The sequence below is a fragment of the Thunnus albacares genome, chromosome 11 (assembly GCF_914725855.1).
Source record: "Thunnus albacares chromosome 11, fThuAlb1.1, whole genome shotgun sequence".
Lineage (NCBI taxonomy): Eukaryota > Metazoa > Chordata > Actinopteri > Scombriformes > Scombridae > Thunnus > Thunnus albacares.
This window is the reverse complement of record NC_058116.1, coordinates 5,103,555-5,116,168: the sequence shown is the minus strand read 5'-3', so window position 1 is coordinate 5,116,168 and position 12,614 is coordinate 5,103,555. Positions and strand designations below refer to the sequence as shown.

General features: G+C 40.4%; 1 protein-coding gene across 1 annotated transcript; it reads right to left on the bottom strand.

Annotated features, from left to right (window-relative positions):
* Positions 1 to 10: 10 nt before the first annotated feature.
* LOC122992472 lies at positions 11 to 11,263 on the bottom strand. Its single transcript, XM_044366287.1, has 5 exons — positions 11,164 to 11,263; positions 10,894 to 10,975; positions 10,628 to 10,817; positions 8,960 to 9,163; positions 11 to 745 (listed from the first exon to the last, which is right to left on the bottom strand). The coding sequence occupies exons 2-5, from the start codon at positions 10,944 to 10,946 to the stop codon at positions 11 to 13; spliced, it is 1,182 nt and encodes a 393-aa protein (XP_044222222.1). The 5' UTR covers positions 10,947 to 10,975; positions 11,164 to 11,263.
* Positions 11,264 to 12,614: the final 1,351 nt, after the last annotated feature.

Below are 12,614 nucleotides of genomic sequence, written 5' to 3'. Positions count from 1 at the left end.
CCTCTCTTTTCTATCCAAACACACACACGGTGCCTGAGGCCAGCCGGTGTTTGTACTCATAGAGGTAGTATGAGGCTGGAGGGAAGTTGCACTTCATCTCCATCCTGCCTGGCACCACATGGACGGCCACAGCAGACCCCAGCCCCTCTTGCAGCTTCTTCAGCATGCGTGTGGCCAGATAGCGCTGTGCCCTGCCCGGGTCTTCTTCGATGGCAGCGTACACCTCCGGCGGCGGGTTGGGGATCTTCCACTCCAGGTCCACGATGAGTTGGTGGATACGGCTCTTGTCCAGTGAGGTGGGTGTGTCACGGTAGCATGCCACCACATGGGGGATTGGTGCTTCAGACGTGATGGACAGGAAATTGTTGAGTTGCTGTTCAGCTGGAATGCCCTCCTTTTCTTCCTGTGTTTCCTCATCCTTCTCATCCTCCTTCGGGCCTGGTGCGGGGTGGAGCATCACTGCCCAGCGCAGCCAATCGTAGTTCTTCTCCAGGGTCTTCAGGATGCATGCTGCTGCCTCCTCAGGAGGTTGGCGGTTCTGCACGGCCTCATTTAGCTGCTGCCGCACATCCTCCTCCGCCTGCTCCAGGAAGTAGCCTAAGCAACGGCATCCTGTGTTCTTCATCTTTCTGTAGAGGTCACCCATTCGGTCGGACCAGGTCTTCATCAGCAAAGGCTGGTCTCTGCCTGTCAGAGAAGCCTGCGTGAAGAGGCACAGCAGACCAGTGCCCAAGACAAAGTTAATCTGTTGAAAGAAAGATGAGGAGAAGGAGAAAGTCAGAGCTTACAAACAGGTAGTCAGAAAGAGTTCAGAGCATGTGGTTTACCCTGTGGGGAAAACCAGATGGGTTGGTTTACCACATGAATGGTATTCAGAAAGTGTTTGGTACGATAAAAGCTGTTCTTTGCAACTCTTCACAGTGTTTGCCCTACAGAAGTGAATTGTGAAGTTCTCCGAAATCCTTTAATGGGCCTTTTTGACCAAGTAGCCCTAGAACCTAGGAACCTCAAGTGCTAAAACTCCCTTTAGCTCAGTGGTTGCATTTCAACCATATCTAACAGCCAATAATGGATTAAAGGTGCGATCTATAAGATTTGGCCAGAATTTTAGTTTAAAACTTTCAAAAGTTAATCAAAATTATCAATAGAATGTGAAGAAATAACAGTTTTGACATTATGTCAAAGTGAGCATGCTAACCAGCTAGCCCCAGCCCGTCCTGTCTTGTAATACCACTTTGTACCTCAAGGGCAATAGTGAGTCACTGTAGCATCCAGTCTGCCCTCCTCAGTCTAGCATGAGAGGAGGAGGCTGCAGTATTTTTTTTCCCACTGGCATTCTGCGAAGACCCACCCTTACTCTGCCTCTGATTGGTTCTGACCCTGGTATTTTTACCCTAATCCTAACCATCTCACCCCTCATGCCTAAACCTAACCAACAAAGGCAACAAGTATTAGCCAATCAGAGGCAGAGTAGGGCGGGTCTTCACAGAATGTGGGTGGGAAATAAAATAATGCTCCAGAGCCACCAGCAGCAATGGCGGAGCCAGGCTGAAAGTGCTGTATTTTTTACTGTAAGACTGTCAATATGTCACTTTATTAAGTTTTGATATTCATTCAGGCAAGGAAGTAACCATTTAGATTCCCAATTTGTGGTCAGTTTATCCAAATAATGCCTATTCAGAAAATTACTCCAGTGTTGTCGGAGATACCGCCGCTGCAGCCTCTAACCCCTAAGCCTAACCCATCTCAGCAGCACAGATGAACTGATCGGTGCTGCACTTTGATAATTGAATTGATTTGAATTGATAATGGTGGTGGGCTGATGCGTTTGGGGGGAGGGGTGGGCTTTCTGTTATATGCTGCCCCCTATTTGTTTGGATCAGGTGGCCAGTTCTTACACATTGTACCTTTAAAAAAGCGACGGATTTGTGTGAGATCCTCAGACCCAACGAGGCAACAATACAGAGTCATTCTGTTATATTTGTTGTGAGACTATGTTTGAACTGAAGTTGGGAGGGTGTAAGAAAAATGGAATATTTAAAACACAAGATATTCTTTGCTTAAAGGTGCAGTGTGTAGAATTTCATGGCATCTAGAAGAACAGAAATGGAATATAATATTCATAAGTATGTTTTAATTTGTGTATAATCCCATGAAATTATAGATTGTTGTGTTTTCAATACTTTAGAAGGAGCCCTTTATATCTACATAGAGAGCAGGTCCACTTCCACAGAGCCCAACATGTTACGCTGCCATGTTTCTACAGTAGCCGAGAATGGACAAACCAAACATTGGTTCTAGAGAAGGCCTTTCGCGGTTTTCACAGTTTTCACAATTTTCACATTTTTCACAGTTTTCGCAAGTTTCACAGCCACCATAGGTTCCCCTACACACTTGGAAGGGGAGGGTGAGGGGGAAGGCTATGGTCCTTTATGAGAATAGTTTGATTTTTGGAAATAAGGTTATCTGTTTTCTCGCAGAGTTAGATGAGAAGATTCATACCACTCTTGTACAGAATAAACAAGCAAGATATGACGTGTTAAATTGTGAGCTTTAGAGGTGCTGGTTATCTGAGGACATCTTCTCATCTTCCTCTAGGCAAGAAGATGAAAAAGTGTATTTCCCAAAATGTCAAACTAATTTTGGGAAAGTTTGTCTGATAAATTTTCAGCTTTAATAAATAATTAACTATACTGAGACAATTTTCAAAAAAAAGCTATGTTTTATTTATCTCAGTCTTGCAGGTTGAATAAATGCAAATTAATTGGAAATTACTTTCTTGGTAACATTTTAGTCAGGCAGGAACCCACGTTGCTGCATTTGAGTGCAGTTCCTTTGAGTTCCTGGATTACTGAAAAAGTTCTTACAGCCAAAAAGAGTCATCATATGACTTGAATGAACAGCACACAGCACATTTATTTTTACCAACCCTGCTGGTCCATGATGCTTAAACACACCAAGGAGATGACAGGAAAAACTACCAATTGTGAGTCCATCTTTCTCTGGATAGAATGTGAAAAGAACTTAATTTTGACGAATACCTAGTTTCTCAATTAGTGAGAATGAGACGCACTTCTTGTTGAAGTCACATTTTCCAATTTTGGCTAATGAAACAGGTGTAGCTTATATTAAAATCATGTCTATGCAGCTTTAATTAGTTGTTCATGAAACTTTATTGTCTGTAGCAGTACACCACTGTTGTGATCTATTCTGACTTTATAAGCATTTCCAAATCTTATCATGACAGCATGACAGAGGGTGGTTACGACTGTTTTGGCTCATTCTCTTAAACTGAAGTGAGCCCATGGCACTGTGAGGCGGTCCAAGCTCCCCTCTCTTCTTGATATAAATTGTGCAGATGTCACAAAGTCTTTTTGTAAAGAGAAGTATCCAAAGTTATCCAAGGTCAGTACACACATGCCCCTCACTATGCAGATCTTTTGAAGTTATAAAGGTAATGGCTGTGAAAATGAATGGATGAACAGTTATTGAGGTTTTTGTGTTATTCATCATTTATTTCATTACATTACAGTACATTTATTTTATGTGAACTTCAAATTGTATTTAATTTACTAAAAAAGAGCCTGTGTTCTTGTGCCAGCAGGAGAGGAAACCCAGCATGACACATAAACTTATCACCTACGTGTTTATAAATGATAAGTTCTTCAAGGTTAAAGAAACATAACTGTGATTCCTTTGCACCACAAGGTCAGGTTCTCCAGTCTTCACACATGATTTACAGTGGTGGCTTTGATTGCTACAGTTCGTTATAGAAGTTGCTGCCCTTCTCTCAAAGTAAAACCTTGTGCTACTGCCGTGCACTGCAAATTTTTCATCTCATTACACACACTGAAGTTAAGTTTGGTGTGTCAAATTATTTGTTAGATAGTTTCACTAAAATTCACTACAACTGCACCGTAAGGGCAAATTTAGCATTTCTTTGCGCCTCAGTGAAAACACTGGGCTTCACTTTACTTACTAATACATTTATGTAAATCAGGTCATAAAGCAAACAAGTCCTTGAAAAGAGCACTGCACAAATAAATCACTTGTTCAGCACCAATTGCACACAGCAATTGCTTCAGCATTAAGCCTAATCCACTGAGTCTGGCTCCCTCACACCCTAAAGCCCCTTGATAAGTGGCCTCTGGATTGATGTGAGTTTCTAGGATGAAAACTTGTGCGTACAGCAGTGACAACAGCAGCTTCTAAATAGACAAACACTTCAGAAGTCTTTACACTGCTCTTCAAACAATCTTAAATACACTGTAATAAGGGGTAGATGCAGGTCCAACCTAGGTCATGCCTTTAAATATGTTTAAAAGATAATTATACAATACATGACTTAACACGTTTGTGACTGATGCAATTTCTGTTAGGTCCATTGCCTCTGACAGTAACAGGCTGGATCTGCGTGTCTTGCTCAGGGGCATTACAGAATGACAGATGGACTAATGGACACATGACTTTTGTTTTAAAAAGTGACCATTCAGTCATTTGCAGTTTTTTACATAAGAAATAGGATAGAGAGCTCTATGTGAGAGCTGTATGAGAAACACAAATAGAACTATTGAGTAGGGAGAGCCACGTTGGAGAGGTTCACCACACCATGCCACCATTTCACTGAAAAACAACATATTTAGCCAGCCCGGCATATCGTCACTTACCTCTCCACCTGAGTGTGCGAGCTGTTTCTGTTTTAGCCAGAAAATTACCTAACTGGAATGAAGAATATCCATCCTTTATCGCATTAAAGAATATGAACAGCTCCCTGAATCCCTGGTCAGCACTGGCCCTGCTAATGCTATTGTGACTGCAAGTTTTCATTTCCTAGGATGGCATAAGAAGTGAGATGGTTGGGGTTAGGGTAAGAATATCAGGGTCAGAGCAAATCAGAGGCAGAGTAGGGCAGGTCTTCACAGAACATTCTGTTGCCATCCTAGGAAACAAAAATCTGCAATCGTGGCCGGAGGGGAACCTGACTCTATTGTGCTATGCTCCAAACCAGCTCCTTCCCAGGCTGGAAGCAAACTAGGTGCTAGACCGAAGGCTCCAGTTAGCTCTACCTCCCAGCAAATGGAGCCCTAGACCACCGTCGGTAAGAGCAAACACAGCAAGAAGAGTCCCTGTTGCATACTGTCATCCTGGGACATCCAGCTGGGCAACAGATTTAACACCCTGAATGAACAGGATTTTCCTCTTCTAAGGGGAGGCCTCTGGTCTCCCTCATCTATGGACACCACAGGGAAAACAGTTGGACTGGCACCCCGAAGTAAGCCTGCCTTCCCCCCTACAGTCACTCCGGCTCTGCAAAGGAACCCTAGGGTGTTAGTTACACAACATCCCTTGGCATAGCAGCCAGTTCCAGCACAGCTCCAATGCCATCCCACTTCACGACTGTGATCATAGGAGACTCCATAGTCCAAAATGGTGTGAGGATCCAGGAAATAGCCAGCAGATTACCAGAGATTATGCAGGACCATCCAAGGTATATTGAATGCTCTGTCTATAGACCACCTAAACCAAATCCAGCTTTTTTGCAAGAGTTCTCAGATGTTGCCCCTCCAACACCTTAGCAAGAGAAATCCTAAACTTATTTGAATCATTTGGTTTTATTTAGTCCGTCCGTGGTTCTACCTATTCCATGGGTCACATTTTAGACTTAGTACTGACATGCCTTTGACTGGCATGATTGACTTTGTTCTCATAGACCTGGCTGTAGAGGATGCTGGTATGTCAGATCATAATACCATTAGCTTTAAGGCTATGCTGTCTGCCTCTGCTTCCAAGTTATGCACCCCATTTAGATCTTGCTTCCTTCGCACTGAGTCTATGGTCAAATTTTATGAAGCCTTTACCACTGCCACTAACTCTAGCACCTTTCTTATGTCTCTTCCACCACTGAAGACCTAGTTTGTAATTTAACAGTACGTGTATCACTATCTTAGACTTTATTGGTCCTCTGAGAGACAAGAAATCTAAAGCTAGAGCCCTGCCTTGGTTTAATGAACACACTTGGGCTCTGAAGCGCATCTGTAGGAAGGCTGAAAAATCATGGAAGGCAAATGAACTACAAGTTAACTTAGAAATGTTGATAGAATACATGTGCATATATCAGACAGCAGTTAAGGAAGCAAGATCATCCTATTTCTGAGATCTCATTTCTGAGAACTGTCAGTTGTGAGAGAGTTTTATTCAGTGTAATTCCACGTCACCAGCTCCCCTGCAAGCCATGAGATCAAATCCTCTCCTGAAAAATGTGATGAATTTCAAAAGTACTTCATCAATAAAATAAAATCTCTCTTATAATGCTCCAGATTACACCACATGGTGGCGACCCTTCATTGATCCCATCATTTGTTCACCAGAACCATATTCATCTCACCCACTTTGAACCAATAGCTCTTCCACCTTAGAAGAGATAATTACACACTTGAAACCCATATCATGTCCCCTAGATATCATACTCACTAAGTTTCTATTACAGACCTTTGACTTCCTTGGCCCACACAGCTTACATGTCATAAATAATTCACCGGCTACTGGTTGTGTTCCTTCGTATTTCAAACACACCATTATCCAACCACTTTTAAAGAAACCTAATGTTGATCCCCTGGACCTCAATAGTTAAAGACCAATCTCCAAATTACCCTTCCTCTCCAAAGTCTCCAAAGTAGTATCATCTCAGTTAATACCATGAATGAATAGTTAAGGCATTTTTCAGAAATTTCAATCTAGTTAGGTCTCTTCATTGCATAACTGCCCTTCAGAGGGTTATTAATGATCTCCTGGTTGTGTCTGATACTGGTGACTGCTCAGTTCTGATACTCCTGGACCTTAGTGCTGCATTTGACATGGCTGACCATAGAATCTTGCTAGCTTCAAGAAGTGGGTCAGCATCTCTGACTCCACCCTTTGTTGGTTCAAATCATATCTCAACCAAAGAACATTCTCCGTCACTATTGGTAATGTTTCATCTTCCACTGTCCATCCTACCTGTGGTGTGTAACAAGGCTCAGTCTTAGGTCCATTGCTATTTTTTATATATATGCTTCCACTTGGGGACATTACTTGTAAATATAAAATAAATATTCACTTTTATGCAGATGACATCCAGCTATATGTACCAATTACACCAACTGATACCAGTGCTTTAAATACTCTAATATCCTGCCTAGGTGAAATTAAGTGTCGGATACCCAACAATTTCCTTCAGTTAAATGAGAGCAGTTTTATTTGGCTCACTAAACTCTATTCAGTCCATCCGCAATACGCTTTACAGTCTGTCAATACATATTAAACCTGTTGCTAGAAACCTATGTGTGCTTTTTTACTCTGACCTTAGCTTTGATGCCCAAGTCAAGAAAACAGTACAGTCCTGCGTTCTTCATTCAAGAAATATCAGAAAAAAAAGATTTTTTTATCCTTTGCTGACCTGGAGAAAGTCGTCCACATCTCATCATAGTTGTACTACTGTAATTCCATGTACTCTTGTTTGAGCCAAAGTTATCTTTCCCATCTGCAGCTGGTCCAAAATGCAGTAACAATATTTTAACTAATTTAAGGAAATGTGATCACATCGCCCCTATCTTGCCCTCTCTCTGTTCATTTTTTAAAATTTTACAAATTATGTTCAAGGCTAAACAGAGTCTTGCTCCCAATACATCTCTGAACTCCTCACCCCTTATGAACAGAATTGCCGTCTGAGGTCCTGTTGCAAGGATCTCTTGGCTGTTCCTTGATCAGGGTTGGTAACTAAAGGTGACAGAGCCTTTGCTGTCAAGGCCGACTCTGGAATGCCTTGTCAGAGGAACTTAGGCTCACTACCTCAGTTTCAACCTTTAAGTCCCTTCTTAAAACACACTTACATAGACATGCTTTTTCCTGTTCTCAATCTATAGTCTCCTTATAGCTTAATTTATATTTATTGTGCTTGGATTTTGTTTGTTAGTTTTGCTTGGTTTTTATCTTATTCTTCATTCTATATAAGCTTGTGGTCTTCCAATGCTCTGTGAAGCACTTTTTAACTATTGTTTTGAAAAGTGCTCTACAAATAAAGTTTTTTATTATTATTATTATTATGATGATTATTATTGACCATAATATATATTATGTGACCCTATGCTAAAATGGCTGAAATATGACATTTCTGTTATGTAATGTTGTTTCACAGAGAATACAATATTCAGGCTTTCAATTCTGTTTGAATTTTAAGTTTAAAGCCTAAGAAGCACAACCATTGAAGCAGTCAGTTGTTGTTGCTCCCTTTAATGGATTAAAAAAAAAAAATGTTTGTTCCTGAACCAACATTGTAGACAAAAGGGAATTTGCCAACTCAGCTCAAAAGAAAGACAACAGAAGGTCAGAGCTCTGCTGAATTAAATATTCAGTTTATTTTCATACCAAGAAGATAGATGCAGCATGCTTCATTCCCCACAGGACCTCAATGTTTTTCTGTCACATTTATCTTTTTGGTCTGGAAACTGAATATTTAATCCTGTACAGCTACACTGTTCAATGCTTTTTTCATATAAATTTGTCCTCAAAGATACATGGTATATATGCATTATTTTGTTGAGGCGCCATCTGAAATAGCATCTAATTCCTGAATCTGACATGATAAAGAAAACATATTATATTAACATATCAGACAGATCAGTTGCACTACAGTTCCAACTGAAATGCTGTTTGTGCAAATCTCTTATTGTGCATGCATGTGTGTGTGTGTGTGTGTGTGTGTGTGTGTGTGTGTGTGTCTGTGTGTCTGTGTGTCTGTGTGCGTGTGCTGATGGTAGATTGCCATGTCACCTCAGGCTTCCTGCTGTAGTTAAGCAGGGGTGCGTGCCTCTGTATAATGAGTTGTAAAATAAGAGAAAATTAAACTTTAATGACCGCTGTAGGGAGATAAGTTGACCCCCCAACCCCACCCCTACTAACTGTGCCCTGCACATTCACCAACCTTGACACAGAACTCCCTCAGCTCCCAGCGTTTGGGTTTGCGGTTAAGTATGAGCTCCTCCAGCAGTGTGGGCTGATCAGTCAGCGCCGACACACCCATCAGCCGGTTGTAGAGCGCCGTCAGCTGCCTCTCCAGTCGGTAGTCCTTCACATACTGGAGGAACACCTCCGTCTCCTTCTTGGTGAAGTCTGACTGGGCTCTCACCTGAGAAAAGCAGGTATCAGAGAGTATTCTTTTAAGATAAATTAGTCAAGCATCAACACTCCCATTCATAGCAGCAGAGGTATGAGTTTTCTCTGTTATCTCTCTCCACTTCTCTCACCACATTTGTTTCCTCTTGCCTATGTACAGTTATGTAATTTAATCCCATATCAAAGTCCAGAGGACATCTTCAGTGCTTTTAAAAGATACCAAAGGTGTACAGTATTCCAGACCTATTTTTGCTGCAAAAAACCCTAAATATGACATTTACTTGCCAAAGTGTCATTAAAAAACATCCACAAAATTTGCTACAATTTAATCCTTCACCTTGTTGTTCGAATTTCAGCTTGTTTGCGCTCACATCTAGCTGTTTTTTCCTGATGAATACTCAAATTTTCTTCAATATTCTTCCCTCAAAAACAACATGTGCTGAAACTCACACTGGTTACTCTGTCCTTAAAATCATTTACATTCAACAGGAGTCACTTTGGATTCAACTAAACTAATCCAGTTTTTCTCTCTAATTCAAATGCTGGAAAAGTTGTGACATGAAATTGCTGCTGTGCACACTGGTCATTTAAGAGATTTTCTCACAAATACATGCTCTATTATAAATGAAAAAACTTTTATCAGTTTGAAATAATTAAAGGGAAAATAAAATGACATAAGCCTATTAAGGTCTGGTAAAACTAAACAGATGCTTCAGTCATACATCCGGTCACATAGTGTATCTACATTTACATAATACACTTAGCATGATGAATTCAGCCATGCATCATTTTAGGAAAATTGGCAGAGCGCTTGTCACTTCAAGGTTAATTCCACCTTAATAGCCCTTGTTCATGTTTATAAAGCTACCAAAATCTAGTGTTGCAGTTAAAGGTGCTGAATATCGACAGCTATCAACCTGAAAATGAAAACCGGTAACAAGATCACTGAACACTGTTCAGCTGTAATTCTACCACAGCTATGATAGTTTCTGCCCTGTTGTGTTGATGAGCAATTCACTGAATCCCACAACAAAATTACTGCATGAGGGAATAAAAGATTCAACTGTTTATTGAGTTATTACATTTTTATTAATCAATTAATTGTTTAGTTATGAAAATAAGGACTTTTGATCCTAAAGGCCAAGGTGTGATCTTCCAGTTAATTATTTTGTTTGAAGAGTAAAAAAAGTTGAAAATCCTCATATTGAGGTAGGTTTAACATAAAATGTTTGGGGTTTTTTCACCATTTGGATACCTTATATTGATTAATCATTGACTAATTGATCTTCAGCTGTAACTATTGCGCAGCTTCACCTTTAAGGCAGTCCCAGTCTTGATAATAAAATAAAGAGAAGAAGCAGCCACACTCCATTCCTGCCTTTTTTAAGAACTCTTATCATTTACTATGCTTATCTGAGTTCCAATTACTAAAACAAGAGGCTCTACTGAGTATAACTGCCATGGAAAGTTTCCTCACCGCAGTGCCCAGCTGGTAGTAGACCACAGCCAGGTCATCCTCCAGCCTGTGGACCTCCTGGTCGTCCAGCAGGCCATTGCCTGATGCTCCCAGCTCCTGATCGATTTGGTCCAGATTCTTCTTGGCTACTTCAGTCTCCTCTGCTGTGGCACTGCCGCCCAGGTAGGAGCAGATGCCCTGCACCAGGACCCTGAGCACCACAAACACTCCTTATTCAGTTTGAACATCAGCAGAGCATGTTCTACATGTTCAAAGTGGAAACTCACCTCACAGTCTGCATGTAGCCCACTGGCTCCAACACTTTTCCAAACAGTGCCATGGCTCCAGAGCTGAGTACTGATGAATTAGCTATGGAGAAAGTGAACAGTTAACTCCACATTCCTGATAACTGGCATAAGAAATACTTGCCATTACTTAGAAATGTTTGACATTTGTGTAAATGTATTCACCGCTGCTTTACCAGACAAAACTTAAGGCTTGTTAAATTCTTTTTGCAACTCAGCTCGATTGTTCTCCCTGTGCAGGTTTGTACTGACCTTCAGTCTGTCCAATATTTATACCCTCTCCAGTATATCTGATAAGAGTTCTGCACACCTCCAGCTACAGCTGCATCTGAAATTGAGAGCATGATGAGGGTATAATAGGGAAATGTTATGTAAATTTGTAGATAGGTTTACTGTTCAAGAGGTATTTATTTATTGTCTATATTTCATTTTCACATTATTTAATTCATAGGGGTTTTAGACATAATAATGCAGGTCCTCAAAGTCAGTCTGTAAAATCAAGGTCAATGTATCTGACCCCTGTTGCTTTGTAGAAAACGGCTCCATCTTCTGGCAGCAGGGACTCATTTTATATCCTTTTACTCTACACTGTATGGTAGAAGGTGCACTGATATGGAACAATGACACCCATATTTAAAATGGTGATACACATGACAGAAATAATTACTGAGGAAACCAGAAACACAATCCTGAGCAGGAATTAAATTAGAATTAGACTAAAACAGCCATCCATCATTTTGCTCCTAAAAGTCCTCCTCCACTCAGAAATGTGTTTTTCTTCTTGTTCCTACAGTTAAATGTTTGAGCCTCACTGTGCAGCATGATGTACGTGCATATGCAGAGTTTGACACTGGCAGGCTGTTTTCACATCCATCTGCTGAAGACATAAAGTTTCTCTGTGTTTACTGAACATCCAATTTTAAGGGGTGGGCATACCAGCAGGATTTATGACATCACAACTAGTTTGGAGCCAATCCTGGTCCAATATTCAGCTTACACAAGTGCAATGTGGAAACTTGAAGCTTCCAGTGCACATACACTGATAATGGACTTTACAGTGAAGTAGGAGACATATTGTGTCCAGCAGTTAAAGTTATGAGATGAAATATATTTGCATATTCATAGATTCTGTTTTTTTTTTAATGAGTGAGAAGGACTAGATGTAATTTTAAGGAATTGAACAAGATAATTTATTTATTTATTTTTTTGTGGAAAACCATATCAGACATAAATTATTATTCAAGGTAGAGTATTTTATGTACATCTTAAAACATGTCTGGAGGGTCCTCCAGACACTCCAGACACTGGTCTTTTAAATATTATTCAGTTGGTTGCATTTGTGCATAGCCGTACACAGATCTATATTCTTCACCTCTTAAGTCCATCAAAATAGCAACAAAATGTGTGTTTCTATTCAAACCTGGTTCGTAATAAGGAAATTAAACCAATCATATTAGCCAGTAATGGGGGCCCACCCGTACATAAACAAATGGAACAAATACACAGACAAAATTATTCACAGAGAAATGTGCATTCTGAAAACCCCCAGTTATGGATGCCAAAATGAACCATGTAACCTAGATGTGTCTTTTTTCACAACATTAAAATTCTCCAATGTTTTAAAATAATCAGACCGGTTAAATAAATTCTGTTTTGCACAAACGTCTTGTTCTTCAACACTTTAACACTCCTATGTTTTTGTG

Coding starts and splice junctions, on each gene's coding strand:
- LOC122992472 (XM_044366287.1), bottom strand. CDS start 10,946: ATGGCACTGTTTGGAAAAGTGTTGGAGCCAGTGGGCTACATGCAGACT. Junction 10,818..10,893: donor GGCTACATGCAGACTGTGAG/GTGAGTTTCCAC, acceptor TGTGGTGCTCAG/GGTCCTGGTGCAGGGCATCT. Junction 746..8,959: donor TGAGGGAGTTCTGTGTCAAG/GTTGGTGAATGT, acceptor TTCTTTCAACAG/ATTAACTTTGTCTTGGGCAC.